The sequence below is a fragment of the Volvox carteri genome (genome assembly GCF_000143455.1).
Source record: "Volvox carteri f. nagariensis unplaced genomic scaffold VOLCAscaffold_13, whole genome shotgun sequence".
NCBI lineage: Eukaryota > Viridiplantae > Chlorophyta > Chlorophyceae > Chlamydomonadales > Volvocaceae > Volvox > Volvox carteri.
The window spans coordinates 353,082-372,068 of NW_003307556.1; the positions used below are offsets into that span (position 1 = coordinate 353,082).

General features: G+C 57.7%; 3 protein-coding genes across 3 annotated transcripts; 2 read left to right on the top strand and 1 right to left on the bottom strand.

Moving 5' to 3' along the window:
* Positions 1 to 4,105: 4,105 nt before the first annotated feature.
* VOLCADRAFT_117049 (uncharacterized protein) lies at positions 4,106 to 8,256 on the bottom strand (the record flags this gene model as incomplete). The annotated part of the gene is made up of 5 exons (XM_002949193.1): positions 4,106 to 4,489; positions 5,220 to 7,586; positions 7,828 to 7,905; positions 7,997 to 8,048; positions 8,195 to 8,256. 5 exons carry the CDS (start codon positions 8,254 to 8,256, stop codon positions 4,106 to 4,108), a joined length of 2,943 nt encoding a protein of 980 aa, XP_002949239.1.
* A 498-nt stretch (positions 8,257 to 8,754) lies between these two features.
* VOLCADRAFT_89485 (uncharacterized protein) lies at positions 8,755 to 10,212 on the top strand (the record flags this gene model as incomplete). Its single annotated transcript, XM_002949062.1, has 2 exons — positions 8,755 to 9,103; positions 9,986 to 10,212. 2 exons carry the CDS (start codon positions 8,755 to 8,757, stop codon positions 10,210 to 10,212), a joined length of 576 nt encoding a protein of 191 aa, XP_002949108.1.
* Positions 10,213 to 12,299: 2,087 nt separating this feature from the next.
* Positions 12,300 to 18,959, top strand: VOLCADRAFT_104179 (uncharacterized protein; the record flags this gene model as incomplete). The annotated part of the gene is made up of 7 exons (XM_002949063.1): positions 12,300 to 12,357; positions 14,297 to 14,363; positions 14,624 to 14,683; positions 14,745 to 14,861; positions 15,151 to 15,190; positions 15,423 to 15,656; positions 18,519 to 18,959. The coding sequence occupies 7 exons, from the start codon at positions 12,300 to 12,302 to the stop codon at positions 18,534 to 18,536; spliced, it is 594 nt and encodes a 197-aa protein (XP_002949109.1). The 3' UTR covers positions 18,537 to 18,959.
* Between the last annotated feature and the right edge of the window lie 28 nt (positions 18,960 to 18,987).

Consider the following 18,987-nt stretch of genomic DNA (forward strand, 5'->3'; position numbering starts at 1 on the left):
AGCAGAACACCCGGGGAACCAGAACACATACGACATGGCTAGCTATCTTCAAAAGCTTCCCCGACACTTGCCGTACCGCCGGTGCCGTACCTGCACCGGTGTGCACCATGGCAATCTGCCGAGCCTCCAGCGGCCAGTAGCTCGGAGGGTGGCATTGGCTGTAGTCGCTACGGCCCTCAACGGTAGCGGCTGTAGCGCTAGGGGCCCCCTCCTCGACGACAGTCCGCCGCACCTGCAGCACCACCACTAGCCCCTTGCAGAGCTGTAGCGGCTGCGGGCTGTGGCGGCAGAAGCGCTCCACGTCATGTAGAGCGTACATGAGCGTGCGCGGGATGCACAGACGCCACAGGAGGTCCATCAGGAAGGCCTCCGGCTGCGGGTTTTAGAGGGTTTAGGGTTTTAGGCTTTATTGCATTTTCTAGGGTTTTAGGGTTTTTAACGTTATTGTCTGTGTGTGCTAAGGCTTATCCGAAAAATGGGGAGATGCAGCGGTCCCAGGAGGGGAGCTGTTCAACGGAAAGTGCCGCACAGGTACGGCAGGTTGGTTGTAACTCGGTATGTGGACGGGACGAGAGGATGCATGAGCCGCAGGCGGGGGCTGCATGAGCGTTGGGGAGGGGGGTTGGACGTTGCTGAATCTGGTGCAACAGCATCCGGCGACCTATTTTTGAATTTATAATTCAAACGATATCCATGGACAGCTGCAGTATGGTTACTGTCTGTGAAATGTGGAATATTTCAGCTGTCAGTGCCCCCGGCGGAGAAACTCGCACGCTCCATCACCCTCCGCCCTCTGCCCACCTCCCTCCCTTTTTCCCGTTGCCGGACCCACACCCGCATTCGACATCCCCGCTGCAGGAACAGCCAGTGTTTTTTTTAAGTAATATATTCCTTATAAGGATTAAAGAGGCCATTTTAGCCTTTGGAAAAACGGAATGAATTGAGGCCGATCCGTACATTTTCATTCCTCCAGCCAAAAACGTCCATTGCTGCCAGATTGCTCCGTAGTGTGCAGAACTTAGTATTATCGATCATAGAATAGATATGAAGGGCCGTAAGAAGGTCAAGCCCGTGAGTCAACGCGGCATCGCAGAATGTATGACCGGTCCTCACATAGCCAAACACGCAAAAGGCAACGACTCGAACGTCGAACAAACACCAAAACAGCAAGATAAGCCTGAAAATTTTCCTGATAAAGGCGTTTGGGACGGCGGTGCTGTTGTCGGTAATGCATCGGCAATGGTGTTGCTGCCAGCGGTCTTGGTCTATGAGGGGAATTGTAACTTATCGGGGGGGGTCTGGGGGGGGCTTAGCCCCCCCCAGCGCCCTACAATTACGGAATAAATTACGGCGACCCTAGCAACTTTGTTACTTAGGTCGGAATAAATTGAGACCCGCCCTAAATGAAAAAAAATCACTGGGAACAGCCCCGCGAACCGGAGCTTGCCAGGGCCACTAACGCGCACAAGCAACAAGCGACTTACATCACATTCCCACAGCTGGACAGAGAGTGGATCATCCGCCATCACGTCCACCGCCGGCGGCAGCTGCGGCAGCGGAGCCCCTGCTGGACATGCAAACGGCCAACTTCTGTCGTGGTCTCCAGCGCCGTACACGCCGCCACCTTTGTACGAATTCGCGCCGCCGTAGATGTCGTACACGCCAGCAGCGCGCGGTATAATCGGCTGCAGCTGCGCTGCCCCCGACCAGGTTCCGAGCTGAGGGAGACCGCGTGGTGGAGCCACCGCCGGGACCTCTCCTCCTGGATAACCATAACCGTACGGCGGGCCCACGCCGCTGTACGGCGTTGCATATGCGTGATGGGCGGCGGTGTACGGTACTAATGATGTTGCGGCTTCGCGCACCGCAGGGCCGGGCTGTCCGCTTGTGCTCGCCGTAGTCGCAGTTGGAGTGATCGGTTGGCCGTTATCGTGGCTCACTGAGCGCTGCTGCTGGAGGCTTTGCAATTGCTGCAGCTGCGGCTGCGTTTGCAATTGCTGCAGCTGCGGCTGCGTTTGCAATTGCTGCAGCTGCGGCTGCGTTTGCAATTGCAATTGCAAATCCTCTTGATTAAGAGATGCAAAAGACGCGGCAACAAGCCGCGGATCTGCAGGCACACCGGCGCACTGTCGCGGCGCCCCTTGATTGTGGCCTGTTCCCCCGGGCAAGAGCCCATATGGCAGTCTGCCACAATTTGAGCGGAGCCTGGGGTCCATCATTGGATTTTAGAGAAGTGTTCAGGTGAATTGATGACTGACGAGACCAGAAAACGACCGCTAGGATTGTTGTATTGACATTATAACCTTGTTTCGCGTGACGTGATCAACCTCATCGTGATGCTTTCGTCGATGAGCAAGTAAGCCAAAGGTCTCTCTCTTAGGAGAACAGCCGAATATTAATTAGAGATATCTATGATTTGCGTTCATGAGTCCCAAGTCCCCTTGAACCTCTCGCCCTGCCCACGGGACACCCAAGCGAGTTTTATTTATCATAAGAATAACTCCTTCCGCTCGGGCTGCTGTCATTGAAGCTCCTGCCGAAATCACCTTGCTACCTGGTTTCTTTTCCTTTACATTGAAGCTACGTTGATGACCTCAGCGAAGGTCACATGGTAGAAGAATGGCATGACCGCCCTGATACGTCGGAACAGCTCTCGACTTTTTTTCTCTTGCGCCTGTTGATGTTGTTACAGGGTGGTTAAGCTTCACCAGTGGCCTCCTTCCCGAGGCAATTCCCTGCTCTCCCCTGCTAGAGGGGCACCCTAAGCCATTCACCCCATCCGACTTCAGAGTGTACTCTTTGAGTTTGGCAACTCACCACCAGCATCCAACCAAATCTAGCGGATCAACGGCGCCTCAACTTAGTTCCTGGTCAGCTCGCAAGTTGATTTTATCACGTCCTACACCGTCCATAAGATGGGGGGCCACCTCCCATTTCACCACCTCTCTAACACCCCTGAGGTCGGCAGGCGGATTTGAACCCGGGTCGACCGGGAGCAGAAGTCAGGCCTTAACCTCTGCCAGCCGCCTGCCTGTTACTTTTGGCCCACACAGAAGTGCTCTCCTGACCATGTTTTGATTGTTGATCAAAAACAATGCGCCCACACCTCGTGCTGACCTTCAAACGATGCCAACTATTCCAGGGCTTGAAGTGGTTAGCAAAACACAGGAAGCTGTTTACATGGCGGACAGGCCAATCCTCCAAACAAACTGCACTTTTGTGTGATTTAGCGCGCCGCGCACATTCTTTTGCCAGCCTTGCTACGTTAATGTTACAAACGGTGCAACCTGACACATCCTGCGGCTCTCGAAAAACAGTCGCTGCACGCGCCCGCTCCGTGACCTCTCATGGGAAGCAATTAAAGATACACCTCAGCACCTGTCCAACTTGCCTAGCTCGTAGCGGAGCCAGAAGGTTCATAAACGATGCGCCTTCATTGGTCGCGTCTGAGACACAATGTTGGCTGACCTGCGTTTATAACCGCAGCACACCTGGGCAGGTCAATGCACACCGAGAATGCCAAGCCAGGATCAGCACGGGCGCGACCTCCGAAGGTCAACACAAAACGCAAAGACCTCTCATGAAACGCATAGAGCGATTGACTCACATGTAAATATATAAGCAAACGAACCCCACATGCGCGGATCTGTGCCGACAAGAAGGGACGGTGCCGAGGTTGCAAACTGGAAATCCGCGCACTGCCGCAACCTTGGAGGTAGCGCTCAAGCAATCTGTGCGCATTCGCGCTCGATCATTAACTATCCACGCCAGCGCACTCCTTTACGCAAACCCTAAGCCCACCCTTAAGCCGTGACCACCCAAAGATGTTCGCAGGAGATCCCCTCCGTTACTTGTGCTACCCTGCGGGTGCCGGCGTCGCAACGCCTGCTGGCAACCCCCCTACCTGCCTCTGTTGGCCTTGCACTACCTCACAGGCTTCTGGTTACCTCCCCAATAACCCCCCTGCGCCTACTGCGTCTACTGCTATTGCCTCACTGCGCCCAACACAGCGTGAACGCTGTCCCGAAGCGGCCAGCCGCCATGTGCCCCTTCTGCCGCTTCTTTTCTGCGAGTCCTGTTTCTATCGCATTTGTTGCTACTGCATTTACGGCCTTTTTTGCTGCTCCTTTTTTTGTTGCTGCTTCTTTTGGTTGGGGCTCGAAGCCGGATCCCTAGGTGGGGCAATTGCTTCCACCCCGGGGCCTTGCGCCTGCGCTCCCGCCGGCTGTTTCAACCCCTGCGGCGACCCTTGCTTCGTTGCTTTAGCCTGAAGCGCCGTGCGCTGCTTGGCTTGCGTGGCCGACCATGCCGCGTAGCCAGGCATTTCCACCAGCGGTACCCTCAGCATCTGGTACCAGCGGGGCAGGTCTCGGCAGCCAAATGCATGCAGCGCAGCCAATAGGCGACGGTGATGGTAGGGCCGTAGCTGTGGGTAGGTCTTGCGCATCTGGTGAACGAGTTGGTCGTACCAGCGCCGCGGGGTAGGCACCTGAGGGCCGCAGCGGGTGGGAAGAGGGAGATTGGAGTCAGAAAACCCGCATTCGGACATGCTGCTACGTGCAAAGGGCAAAACAGCAGGCCAGGGGCTGGCGAGTGAGGGCGCCGGTGCTCAGCTGTCTCGCGTCCTCTTTTTGCGACACGGTCGACTGAGGATGGTCGATCCTCAGTGGTGGCCTTCATGGCCTTCATGCACAAGCTGACTTTTTCAGTGTCCACAACCGGCAGCCCGCAACCCTCGTGTTCACCTCCCACGATCCCCTGCATGGAGACCGCCGACACACAGCCGCTGTCCGCCATTGATTTGACTTCCCTGTCTGCAACTCCTGTTGACTTGTGTGATTTGTGTGCATGTGCTGAGACCTGAGGCCTTCGCACTTCTCACAGATCTCAGCGGTGCGCCCCTTATCGATGGCAGCGCAACAACAGACAACGAATCTTGTAACCTTAGGGCCCACAACGCACTTTGCACTTCCCGAGCACCACCCCGTTCCACCCTGCTGGTGCAGTGCAGGACCCGCCTTAAAGAAGCTTACTAGGGACTAGGGCCTTGTATCTATGCCATGTATCTACGGGGCCGTGCTGGCCTGAGGCCTTCCCAGTTCCCTGGGGCCCTGACGGCCCGCATGACTCCCCGTCAGCTTCCCTTTCACAGAGGGCACAGGGCACACAGCAAACAACTTTGGCGCACACGCACACGCACTGCAGCGCCTGCTGTATACCTTGAGTGACCCCAGCGCCCAGGCCAGGTTGACCAGCTGCGACGGGCTAAACTCGCCGCGCTCCATCGCCCCACCGCTCGCGTCCCACAGCGCCTCAAGCAAGTCCTCCGCGGGCCGCACACCCAGGAACATCAGCCCGCGAGCCAGCTGGCTCATCTCCTCAGGCTTTACCAGACCCGCGACCAGCCTCTCTTGGGACGACGCCATTAACGCCTCTGTCCATACCGGGCGCGGCTTGTACTTCAGCCGCCCGAGTGAATGCATGGCTGCGGCCAGGCCCGGGCTGTCCAGCATCCGCAGCCGAGGACCCGTCGCGCCCAGGTAAGCCTCAATCCACGGCGGCGGCGGCTTAATCTTCAGGCGGCAGGCGCCGTACATGACCATCGTCAGCTGTACGTCGGTCATGGAGGACAGCCAGCGCGCCGAGCTGACGTAAAAGCCGTACATCCACGGCGCCGGCGGGCTGATCCGCATGCAGCCAAGACCGTACAGCAGACCAGCGAGCTCACGGGGACCGAGGGACCCCAGGTGCGCATATGAGCCCAGCAACAGCCGCCGCACAACAGAAGGCGACAGTCGAAGGGACTTACGCCAGGGCCGTACCTGTGAGTTCATGCGACCCAGCGTGTAGCACAGCGCGGCGTAGTATGGGCCATCCATGACTGCCGGGGCCCCGGCCATGTCCACATCGGCCGAGCTCATCACTCGGTCGCGGCGCTCACCGCGTTCTGCTATCGCTGCTGCTGCCAGAACCGAGTTCCCTTTCTGGCCTGTCCTGGACCCGCGGGCGCTGCGCTGCTGCGCCGCCTGGCTGGTGTTCAGGATGACCCGTCCGTCGCTATCGCCCGGCGGCGCTTGCTGTAGCATGGTGTGCTGGCTGTAGCGCAATACCCGCTGCACTGCCACCAGCGAGTGTTCTACACGCTGGTGGTTCCGGAGCGGCAAACTGCTAATGGCCCGCACCACGCGCACCAGCTGGGGCCCCGTCATGCGGGGCGCCGCGAATGTGACCCGACGTGTCAGCATGTCCCACACCCGGTCAAAGGCCTTGCGCCGGCCGCGGCCACGGTACACGCGGCCCGCAGCGTCAAACCGCGCTAGCCCAAACAGCGTCGCTACGAGGTGCGCTACCGAGAACGTCCGACCATGCTTAAGGAACAGCCGTGCCAGTCGTTGCCAGGTGGGCGCACGCGCAATGTAGCCCATCAGCCGTGCGCTACGCTGTGTGGCCTTCCGCTGCTGCATCACTGCCGCCGCCTGCTCTGTCAGTTGCTGGTCATTCTGGGCCGCCGCCGCGCACTGCAGAAAGCCCAACACATCGTCCAAGCCTGACGCTAGCGGCACCGAAACCAGCTGGCTGGCAGAATCCGCTGCCCGCTGCTGCGTTGCCGCCGTCGGAGCAGCGACTGCAGCCACCGCGGCATCAGCAGTTGCAGCCGCTCCTCCTTCCCTCCTGCGCGGTGACTTTGTATTCACGTTCCCGGGCGCGGCCTCAACTCCGGCCGGGATCTGGGTCACCGCCCCAGAGGTCGGCGCCGTGCTGAGCCGTTCTTCAAAGCGCAGGAGGTCGTTCCATGTACGGCTGATGAGCTCCGTACGCACGGCCTCATCTCGTGCCAGCAGCAGCTCCGACGTGTCCAGAACCCGCGTACGTGCACGTTTGCGGCGCACCAGCAGCGGCAACGCAGCGCTAGTAGACCCAGCTGCTGCACCGCCGCCGGCGCCAGCCTCAACACCAGCCCCGCCGCCACTTGCCGTGTCCGCCGCCACGGCTGCCGCCGTGCGATATACGCGCTGTGCGTTGGATGCCGGCTGCCCTGGACCCGATGTAACGGGCGGCTCCAACTGAAGCGCGTCTAGCAGCGGAGTCAGTACGTCTGCACTGCCGCCGGTGGAGGAGAGGTTCCCGGCAACAGCGGACCCGGCGTACAGCTGCGCTGCCTCCGGCGGGACCTCAGATGGCGCTGAGGGTGCCACAGGAGTGGCAGCGGGTGAAGCCGAGGAAGCGGCCACCACGGACGTTCTGGGCCGCGGAAAGGTGGGGAAGGCGGGGGGGCTGCGGTCCCTGGCGGCGGCAACCTCTTGGGATCCGCCGCCGCCACCGGTACGGCGAAGGCTGACGGAGCCGCCGCCGTCAAGGATGCCTGCGCTAGCACTGGTGCTGGCTGCCTGACTGCTAAGCCGTCGGTTTTCAAGCTGCTCCTCTGCGAGCTGACTTGGGTCATACTGCTCGCTCCCGCTGTTGCCATCGTTGACACCCGCTTCGTCAAAGCCGCCAAGGGCTGTAAGGAGGGCATCGCTGCTTGCGCCGGCAACTTGCAAGTCGTCCCAAGTTGTACGGTCCGCGACGACAGCTGGCGCGGGAACCTGCATGACACCGGTGTAACGTTTGGGACAGGATCGTTTTGGATGGTTGGGCGACGCCAAGATACCTTGGTCAAACAGCAGCCAAACTTGTCCAATGCTTGGGGAGATTGGGGTTAGCCCAGGGCCATCGCAAGGTGCGGACAACTTAAGACGTGGTGCTATGCCTCAGTTGACGCCGTTGACGGCAGGGTTATCAAGTGGTGAGCTGCCCGTGCGCACAGGAGAGAAAAGAAAGGCTTACCGCATCCCTCGCGAGGCGTGTACCCCTGAGTGTCGGTTCCGCTGCTCTCCGAGTGCGTATCCGGCAGCGACTTCCAATCTGTGGTGCAGAGGGCCCGATGAGTGGACGGTCAAGGTGTTGCCACGAAACGATGTGGATTTCAACCCCATAAAGTATATTGAAAACTTACCCAAACGCACGATGCATGTACGCGATGAATGCGCGTGCTTGCGGGCGCTCGACTGCAAGCACAGGAGCGAGCGGGCGAACTGGAGTTAGATCTACATGGATCCATTTGTTTTAATGGCTCATGCATCCTTGTCTCTAACGCTAAGTGGGACGTAAACTTTTCAGAGGCCATCAATAAGGACGTCACATAAGTGCGCACCTTGCATCCGCCGCCCCTTCGCTGATATCTCGACGCCATTGCCCAGGGAAGTGTCTCAGCATTATGCTAGAAACAAGCCTGCAAAGTTCTATTACCTCTGCAGAGTTGTAACAACGAGCTGCTGTCCAGCCATCATATGAGTTTTACAGGGGATGGAACATAAACAAAAGATGCAAATGAAATAAACGTATTTAGCGCGCAAATATCAACTGCTCATCATAAAAAGATCAGGAGCACGTTGGATGGATGAACATGCACTGCCGCTCCAATCATGTAACATTGCTACACAAGTTATTGGTTTGTCAATCGAAAACATGAGCAGGAGACATGTTATTGATTGAGATCAAAGCTTTTTGTCAGGAGTACGGCAGCAAATTGTTAAAATTAGGCAAAACACGCAAGTTTGGTCATTTTTAGGTGTGATTGATTGACAGTTGGAGCCTGTGTTGTAGGAACAGCTGCATCGGATTCTGAATGCACCTCAGGTCGTTCCGGCACCCTCGAAACCCCTGGACGCCTGGAGCTTAAATCTTGCACGAACATCATAGGCGTCCATAACCATGGCTCTTCGCTTAGCTGGTCGTCGGCTGCCGTCGCTAAGATATCTGTCGGCTTTGGCCACTAATCGCAGTGATTATGCGTTTGGCAGCCTCTTATGCAGCAACAGTATAAGTAGCAACGCTGGCGGTGCCGATAACACCTCCAGCGTCAACACCAAGGAAGAGCTAGGCAAGAGCAGCTCCGGAAGTCATACCCAGGAGGCGCCTGTTTCAGCAGTGCCCAGCGCCCCAACTGGAGCAGGGACCTCGCCAGCATCTACATCTCAGCCGACCCCCGTCGAAGAGGACGAAGAGTGGACGGAAGTGGTGCACTCCTCAGGACAGCTATATTACTGGAATCAACGCACAGGTAGGCTCTGGGCTACGCAGGAATCGGCAACGTGGAACCCTGGACTCTTTCACGCCTTGCTTCCTGATGACCCTCACGTTCCGGGAGCCTTGGACGGCTTGATGGCTGTCATGTCTCGTTTGGCGCGACCCACGCGCAATTAACTCACACGACTAAGTTGCACTCTAGTACGCCATGTCCGGGCACCCTGCGACGGAGATGAAGGAAAAGGAAGAGGTGCCTATGTCTGTCAGCATTGCCGCACAACGGGTGTCAGCTCGCAGTTACTCCAATCTTCGTCCCTTGTATGCGAAGGTGAAGGTAGCTGTCTAGCGGCGGTTAACTAAACCGACTGTTCCCTCGCGATGCCAGCCTTGGCGTCGCCGGAACTCGCCAACCATTCATTGCGCTGTTCCCTGCGCCAGCTGCCCGGACGCACGCCGCGGCTGCCGCCGCAGGAGCAGCAGCTGCAGCAGCAGCAGTGCACGTCGGGGTTTTCTTCCAGCAGCTCTGCCCGGCGCAAAGCTGCATAGCCACCCTGCCTCTCACACGCCTTACAAACCAGGAGTTGTCTTCGTTCGATTCCATTCCCCTGTCCTTTTCTCCATCGCCAGCTGCTCACATCATTCTGGGTTCCACGACAGGGACCCCTACATCGTTCGTGCCTTGTCCGTCAAAAAACAACCCGCCTGTGTGTGATGAAGCCCCTCTTAATGGAACCACACCACCACATCATCATCATTGTTGTTGTCTCCACGCTTCACCGCGCTGCATCATACCCAAACATTTCACACGGCCATTGCTGTACGCATCTCAAACCACGTCGACCACTACACCCCGCCACAGCCGCGCTCAGTATCATCCTCCCTCCCTCGCTGCGGCTCTGCACGCCGCGCCCGGCAGGTGAGACCACCCGGTTGGGAGAGCCCAAGCCCAACTCGGACCGTGGCAGTGGAGGCGCCGGAGGCGGCGGTGGGCGCCAGCGGGCCAGCGGCGGGTCGGGGGCCCGGACCGAGGATGGGTACGTCGATCCCCGGTCTGAGGCGCACTTGGAGGACCGGACGGGCACGTATGCGGCCATGGGGGTTATCATTGGTGCCTTCCTGGGTTGGGTGTCGCAATTCGTGTAGGCCACGGCCGTCTTTACGCGCTCGGAAGCCATGGCAGCTTCTCGCGGAGGTCCGGAGGTTGGAGCCAGGAAACGTCGGACTCGGGAGGTTCTTTTGTAGTGTGCGCTCACGCTTGCGTGAAGATGCACCAGTGTGTGACTGGCGTAGAAATGATCAGTTTTTGAGTGAGAGGGTGGGTGGGTGCGTGCAGACAAGGGCGCGCGGGGGGCTGCTCCACCATCTCTATGCCGCCCGCAGAGCACCAGGCTGGCGGCTCTCCTCAGTGTGCAGCCCAGGGCCGACTTACACTGCAGTAATGGCCCTGGACTGCGAAGGCTCCTGGCCGGTTGACAGCGCGTTGTGGAATGCAGCACTGGGGAGTGCACCAGTCGGGAACCGCAGCCAATGGGTTCACGGGGCTATTCCAGGAGCAGGGTGAGCACCAGCCTGCAATTTGGGTATATGTGTACCTATGGATTAAACAGAGAGCTCGATCGGGCGCGGGACTTGCAGATTAAGCGGTCCCCAGAGGCCTGTGCATAGGTCGCAAGGGTCGTTCGCAGGAAAGTTCGGTGCCCCTGGGTGACCCAAATACACTAGCAGGGGTGGAAGCCAAAGCAGCGGTGAGCATGGTACCTGCGACTCGGCAAAGATCATTAAGAGTTCATTCAATCCTCCTCTACACGCGCGCACGCACGACTTAGACCCGGTTCCGCCAACCGATATAGTTACAAGTTACAAGTTCCGCACAAGTGTGGGGGTGTCCGTAAAAGCCAGGGGGCCCATGGGCGGTAAATCGTTTTTAGTGCAGTTACGTGGTGGACCATCATCATCCTCCCTCGTCCGCTTGAGCACGAAGCGCCTTAGAGCAACGTGCCGGGTCTCCCAGACTTCCGAGTGGAACCTGGCTAGTGCACCAGGAGTGGGGCCTCGGTCATAATCGTGCACATGTTGCGCCGTTGAAACGCGAGGTCACCTCCGTACTTGGCCCGTGTACTTGTGTATGCCGGGCATTCCACAAAGACATGCATTTCGTCTTCAACCGCCCATATATAGGCACCATGGTTACGGTGCCCACCGAAGTACCACTTAGGGCTTTTAGCGGGCAATGGTACAGTGCTTGGGTTATGCCGACAGCAGCACCGGTGATCTGTTAGGCTCAACTCATTCGCATTCATGGCGTTGTGGTGCCATAGATATCACGTCATGCCAGTGATGTTACTGGCGGTATCAGGGACAATATGCAGGCAGTGGGACTTCAGGTTTGGTTCGGTGTAGGATAACCTGCTCTGCGCTAGCGCCGGAGACGAGCTGTGCCCGCCAAACAACGACGATGTGGAAACTGACGGAACGACGTACCGTGGACACGCGCGCAGCGTACATGGCTCACAGCTGAAGGTGGTATTTACCCTGGGGTTGTGGCGCCGATGATGAAGGAGATAATATTGGCCAAGGGCACCAGCTTGAGTCTCCGCTGATCAACGTCAGTTTCCTTAGACGCGTGTGGGGAAACAACACTGGGAAATGTGCATCACCTATAGGGAGAAATCCTAACGTAATTTTAGTATTTCAGCCTGACACTACCACGTTGCATATAGGCCTTAGCTATGATGACTTAGCCAGCACCGCGCGTACATAAGTGATCATACTAGGGCCTGTATGCATCGTGGTAGTAAATACTGGAATTACGTCAGGCACGTAGGGGACCGGGGAAGGGAAAGGCATCTGCGCAACAAGACTTCAGTAAGCGGCGGAACACAGTTCGCTCCTCGTTGATTCTGGCTCCTTGCTCATACAGTATGGAAATGACATATGTATGCAATGCTTGATGTACGTGTTAAGCACTCTTAAGGCTCAAGCATGGATAGAGTGGCTTATAAACACGGAACGGCAAACGCCAGATGTAACCTGCCAACTCCGAAAAATATGAAATCAGCATGTCCAAATGTGGGATGTGATGACGATAATGGGTTTTGCAAAAATGTCAAGCTTGCCGCTAGAACCCGTTAAAGCATGCATTCCGTAAGGACAGCCGTTACGAGATCCCATACGGCTGGCGGATGCTCTTTGTTGTCCAGGCAGTGCAACCACACAGCCATTCGTTCAGCATGGCAGCTGAGCTGTCACGGTGCTCCTACGACTCGGCCTATGCCGAGCTGGCAACCGGTACGACTCGGCCAATGGCAAGAGGCCCCGATTCCCTGCAGCCGTATATGTCCTCATTATACAAGTTCATTCTAATTTAAATACTATACAAACATAGCTTACAGTCATTATTACGAGGGTCAGAGTGGAGAAGGGTGTGTGAGAGGAGAGAGCTAGTACAGAGAGGTGAACTGGCGCTCCCTCAGCGCCAGGCTGCTGCGGCAATGACTGCAAGCGTCTGGTTTTCTTGACGCCTCCTATGGCAGAACAGGCGTTGCGGAGTAGCGTCAGGTGCGGCCGGTTACGATTCTCGTTCTAATTGCTCATTTACAGGTGCAGACTGCTCTGACGGCTGCTGTCTGCACGTGCTATGCAATTTGGACCTGCCGTAATTACGCTTGGTAAGATAATTTACCCTAACCCTGTATAACCTGGTTGATTTACGAATCTCGCCGCAGGATGTAGACCGACGACAGAATCCTACGGAAGACAACCAGGCGTGGCAAGGCGAGAGATGTATCGAGAGAATGATCTGCGGAGATGAATGTGCAGCTATTGCCCGGCTGTTTGGAGAAGCCTCCCCCGTGACAGACGCGCTGCGCAAGAGTGCGTTGCACGATTCCCTGCGCCCGATGTCAAGTGAGGTTGGCACGGAATGGCTTTTCCCAACACCAGGCGAGCTTTTGCTGCAAGTGGACTGCCCCCCGCGAAGCTGCAGGTTGGATTGCAAGGCGTAAGCTGGTATAAGACGTCCATCGGGATCGATGTGCTGGTGCTGCGTTTTGCGGCATTATTGTAGCATACGTGTGCTGTACGCCTTCCAAGCTGCAACATCTGCGGGACAATTTTGCTTATTCGAGATAAAGTTTTAAGCGTGTGAGCTGAATGCGTGATGAAAAGCGTTGTGATGGATGTGCTAATTGTGGCTCGTCGCGTACACCGTGTCGGCGGCTCCATGTGAGCAGGTGGGGAGGTGACGTGAAGAAGAGATGCAGTGTGTTATTAGACCTTAGAGAGTAAGTGCCCAGTGGCCGCCTATGCCTGAGACTGAAACCCAAACCAGCTTTGATACACTGCCTCTAATGGAGAACTCAACCCGCGCGCTGCGCGTCTATCTGCTGCTGTTGATGATGATGATACTGCTGATGCTGCATTGTTTCGCGCCTGCCATGGTGCTATGGCGGCGCTGTGCATTGCCTGCATTAGGAAGATTCACTGCTTTGACAGTGGCCTAGCCCAGCTGGTCTACCCGTACCTAATGACTTCTTATAACATAATATGTTTGCGCACACGGTCTTTGTGTTGTAGTCGGATGTCGCTTGGTGTTTGGCACCTTGGTGCCCAGCGCTGCACCAGGATTTCTTAGTGGTTACTTGCCGTACACGTTGCGGAACGCTGTTTTCGACACTGTATGACATGTTCATCATCTATTCGCACCTTGATTGCTAATGACTTATGCCTCTTGTTTCCTTAATTGTAGTCTTATACATCGCTGGTCATATCACATTCTTCCCTGCATGGGTGTGCGTAACATCCAACGGCATGTTGTGTGTCGTGAGCGGCTGGGCTGCACACGAGGCAGCCTTGTATGGACTGGCCCTTGTCTCATACGGCATCCCTTCAAGCAATGATGACTGAGGCATGCCCGCAAAAGAACTTTGTAAAAAAAACACGGATACGCTCTCACAGGGCACCTGCCACCGCAGCTGCGCTTGCCTCACCCCGAAGTGCAGGGAGGGCAAAGCCTCTGAGGAGTCATAAGAGTTACAACCCTCAGCCAGCCTTAACCGCCCTTTGCCCGCGAGCCAGGTGCAGCGCAGCGAACCACCGCTGATCTCTTGACAGAAGGGAGCAACGCTGTTCCCGGCTCTCCGCGAACCTACCTAAGGGATTGCATGCAACACATACATACATACACACACACACCTTACGTGCACAGTTTCCGCACGGCGCTCCGCAGCTGCTGTCAGCAACCTTGGGCAGCACAGGGGCGATGTTCGCTTCCAACATAACAGTAAGCAGCGGAGGTGCGCTGCAGGACCTTGTGCTTAGTCCTGCCGCCACACACCAACGCAGGCACCGTGCATGCAAATACCCTTTGGTGCAAACACTGGAACTCATCTCCCAAAAGAACAGGTGCCAGAACTCATGGATACGTTGCACATAAACCTAACCCCATTTGGCCACAATGAACAGAGAAAGGTCCATGCATTCATAAAAGGCGCGCAGCAGCATCGCCACCACTCATAAGGCTCAAACCCCCAACCGCCGCATTGCCCCCACACAGCGTCTTCACTGTGCTAGCTCCCCAGTTGGCGGGTAGGCACTTCATGACGCACAGCGGCATGTGAGGTGCTAGCTCCCGCGTCCACGCCTCCGCTCTGCGGACCTGTCTTGAGGCCGCTCAGCCGTGCCAGGCTCCGCAGCGCGCTCAGCCGTGCCAGGCTGTCCTCTGACAACCTCGCCTGGGGCGAGAAGGGCCATGCGGGGTTTTGGAAAGGGCCGCAATGTATGCATGACCCTGAGTAAGTAGGAGCTACTCGGGAGCGGCCGTCAACAAGGGGCGACCGAGGAAAGAAGGGAAAACCGAGGGAGGGGAAGGTGGGGTCCAGAAATATCGCACGACCGGCAACACGCTGCTGGCACACAGCGCAGAGACCTTCATCGGGTGATCCAAGTCGTCTGGGCGCTAGCGCCTCAGCTTTTTGCATGTTTCCTTCTCGTACACATAGCCGCTGGCCCTCACCCACTCGCGACATTGGGGCCATGTCCGCTTTGCTCATCTTCGTTGCGTAAATCCGCATCCACTAACAGCCGGATGGACACTCATGCATTTCGACCCTCATCCAGCAAGGTGCGTGGGACTGCGCCCGACAGCAGCGGCGGCGGCGACTGTGGCGCCACGCGCAGCGACCTTGTAAGGTCTAATTAGCGACCAGCCACAGTGCCCATCAAGCGCTAAAGGAACACACACCTTCTTCATCCCCTTAAGGGGAACCGTAGGGCAGTTCATCCCGTTTAGTTCCCCTCCAGGTCAGCAGCCAGCACCAGCTGCGCGCCGCGCGGCGTGGCGGCGGCACCATCAGTGCCGGCGCCGCCGCGGCATCCCGCCAGCTAGGCGAGTCAGTTGCCTGCAACCGGCAGCGGGCAGTAACATCGCCAGCGGCGGCAAGGTGCAGGCGATGGCGGAGAGGCTGGCAAGGTGCGGTAGCAGAGTGGCGTTCAGAGCGACTGGGCCGCCGTCCGGCAGCGGCGGCGTTGCCGTCGGTCTCAGCGGCACCACCAGCGGCACCGTCATCGTGAGTCACAGTCTCATGAAGGTAAGGTGCTGGTGGGATCTGGGAAGCCAGGACAGCTCCAACCGGGCTGAGGAGCCGCCCGGGGCCAGACAGCGACGAGAAGGACACAGAGGACACAACGAAACCCGAACTGATGATAAAGCTCACAGACGCACGGCTCATGGTGTCTGTCTCATACAAACGGTGGAACTCGACGGCTGCTAGGGCAACGCAAGGAAACCTAGGGTAAAACAGTCGTGCTAGACCAGCTCTTGAGCTTACACAGCCTGTGCGCGCAGAGCAAGCTATTCTCACACATATAATCGGGCACCCGATCCCCGCAGCTGCGGGTCACAGACGCTCCTTTCACTTGCTTCGGCCCGCGCACGTGGCGCCAACGCCCCTCTCACATCCGCGCCACCTATCCCGCTACCACACGGCTTCCCTTTTGTACAGCGCAACCCCCCTCTGCTTTAACCAACGCACAAGAGCTCACAGCTCCGCACCCGGTCATCTTCCTTACCGGGCACATCCAAGTGGTGCGACCGGAACGAACCTAGGTGGCGGTGCAGACGCCGCAACGGCGGCAGCTGGATGCCGCAACGGCAGTGGCAGTGGCAGTGGCAGTGGCAGTGGCAGTGGCAGTGGCAGTGGCAGTGGCAGTGGCAGTGGCAGTGGCAGTGGCAGTGGCAGTGGCAGTGGCAGTGGCAGTGGCAGTGGCAGTGGCAGTGGCAGTGGCAGTGGCAGTGGCAGTGGCAGTGGCAGTGGCAGCCAGTGTTGATGCGAAGGGATGACGTGTCGCCCCGTGGCCTGTTTAGGTAACTTGTCAGGTTGTCGTGAGTAACAGCTGTGGCTTGTTTAAGACTGCCCATCTGTGAGCAACGGCTGGCAGGTTCTAGTGTACTGACAACTCGTCCATCTGGATAAGCTTTCCAAGCCTTTATAAGGCCTTGCTATTTATTGGTAATAGTACCTCAGATTCACACGTTTACGCCTAGGTAAAGGGGCTATCGGTGGTAGGTCGCGGATCTCCCGAATACGTGTAACGGCTAATGTCTCCTTAGTCGTGTCTGCTAGGTCCCAGTGAGATAGCGTCTCACCAACAGCTTATGAGCCCCGGGTAACGGTTCCCGGCGGTTAATATCTGTAGTTGCTTTTTAGCTTGAGCAGGGAGGCTCGCTAGGCAACCGACATGGGAAAAGGGTGTAACACCGTCCTCCTAGCGGACGGGTCTAACTACTCGCAGTGGCTAGGAGACTTCAGTGATTTCCTCACTACATCCAAGTTGAGGAGCTATATGACCAACCCGTCGCCTCCGGGCCGCAATGCGCAAGACGCTCTGGAGGAAGATGCCCAGGCGCTTGGCTACCTGCGTCTGTCCTGCGAACTGCCCATAAAGCAGTTGCTAAGGAACTGCTTTACTGGCAGTTCGCTTTACTGACCGCGTCCTCGTCGACGGTAAGGTGACTGTTAGCAGCGACGTCACCTTCGACGATGTCCTCCGCGGCCTGGCGTCTCAACGGGCGGGCACCCCCTTCGGCATCAGCCCCGCCCGTCCTGGCAGCAGCGACCCCGTCGGCGGCTCTACACAGCCCGCCACACCGCCGCCTCCCGTGGATGCCCTGCCCCCAGTAAACCCAGCGCCCGCCCTCCGCCCCAATACTTGCAGTCAACGGCAACCGCTGCACCCGCCGCTGGCCCTGGTCAGCCCGGCCAACAACAGCAGCGGCGGCGGCGGAGATTTGGGTAGTCCACCGCTGCTTAACAAAGCGTCGGGTAGCACCGATTGTGCTGAGGCAGGCGACGGCTGTGCGGGCGGCGGAGGCAACAGCACGGTGCAGGAGCCGCGCAGTTATGAGGAAGCGGTGGCGAGTCCGCAAGCTGACAAGTGGAAGACTTCGATGGATGACGAGATCCTGTCGCAGCTTTCCAACAAGACATGGGAGTTGGGCACGCCGCCACCCGGTGCACGCATCCTGGACTGCCGCTGGGTTTACAAGATCAAACAGGAGCCTGGCAGTGAGGTACGCTATAAGTCGCGCTTGGTGGTGAAGGGCTTTGAACAGCGAGCGGGCATAGACTATGGAGAGCTGTTTGCGCCCACTACGCGTGCAGCCTCCCTGCGGGCACTTCTAGCTGTGGCAGCGGCCAGGGGTATGACGGTCCATCAGATGGACGTCAAAACGGCTTTCTTGAACGGCGACCTGGCAGAGGAGCTGTGGATGCGACAGCCACCAGGTTACAGCAATGGCGACCCGACGCAGCTGTGCCGGCTGTTAAAGTCTGTTTACGGCCTCGAGCAAGCCCCGCGCTGCTGGTACGAGAAACTGGCGGCGGAGTTGGGCAAGCTAGGCTATGGGCCGTCTATGTCCGACCCCGCACTATTCGTCAAGCGCGGGTCCGACGGCTCAATTTATGTGCTTGTGCACGTTGACGGCATGCTGGTGGCGGCGGACAACTTGCAATTGGTCACGGCCGCCAAAGCAGCCATCACCGGTTGCTTCGCAGTGTGTGATTTTGGATAAACACGCTCAGCCTCGGCAACAACCCCATCACGTCGGTGCGCTCCAAGCACATCGATGTGCACCATCACATCGTGCGCGAGAGGGTCGCGCGTGGTGAGGTGAAGCTCAGCTATTGCACCACCGACGACATGGTGGCTGACATCCTAACCAAGGCACTGGGCGAGGTCAAGTTCGTGCGCTGCCGCACAGCGCTGGGCGTCACTTAGATCGCCAGAGGAGGAGTGCTGAGGGCTTTGAGGAATTGTTTTGAGCTAGGCTTTAGGGGGTGCTGAGGGTGCGTGAGCAGGCGCCCGAATGGGCAGGTCAATGCCTGAAGGGGCGCCGTAGGCAGTGCGTACGGTGCTGTACGACGCTGTTTTCCCTGTATATGTTTGTGCAGCAGCGCCAGACCGCATAGCCATCAGGCTGAAGGCTGGCAAGCTGCGTTTGTGTCTGCTGAGTGTTGAGCAGTCGGCCTGGACCGCGGACTTGTCGGCCGAACTAGCTCGTCGGTACTAGCCGTTTGTAGTCAGGCCCCAGTGCGACTCGAGGGGGCGTGTTGATGCGAATGAATGACGTGTCGCCCCGTGGCCTGTTTAGGTAACTTGTCAGGTTGTCGTGAGTAACAGCTGTGGCTTGTTTAAGACTGCCCATCTGTGAGCAACGGCTGGCAGGTTCTAGTGTACTGACAACTCGTCCATCTGGATAAGCTTTCCAAGCCTTTATTGGTAATAGTATTTCTTGGTAATAGTACCTCAGATTCACACGTTTACGCCTAGGTAAAGGGGCTATCGGTGGTAGGTCGCGGATCTCCCGAATACGTGTAACGGCTAATGTCTCCTTAGTCGTGTCTGCTAGGTCCCAGTGAG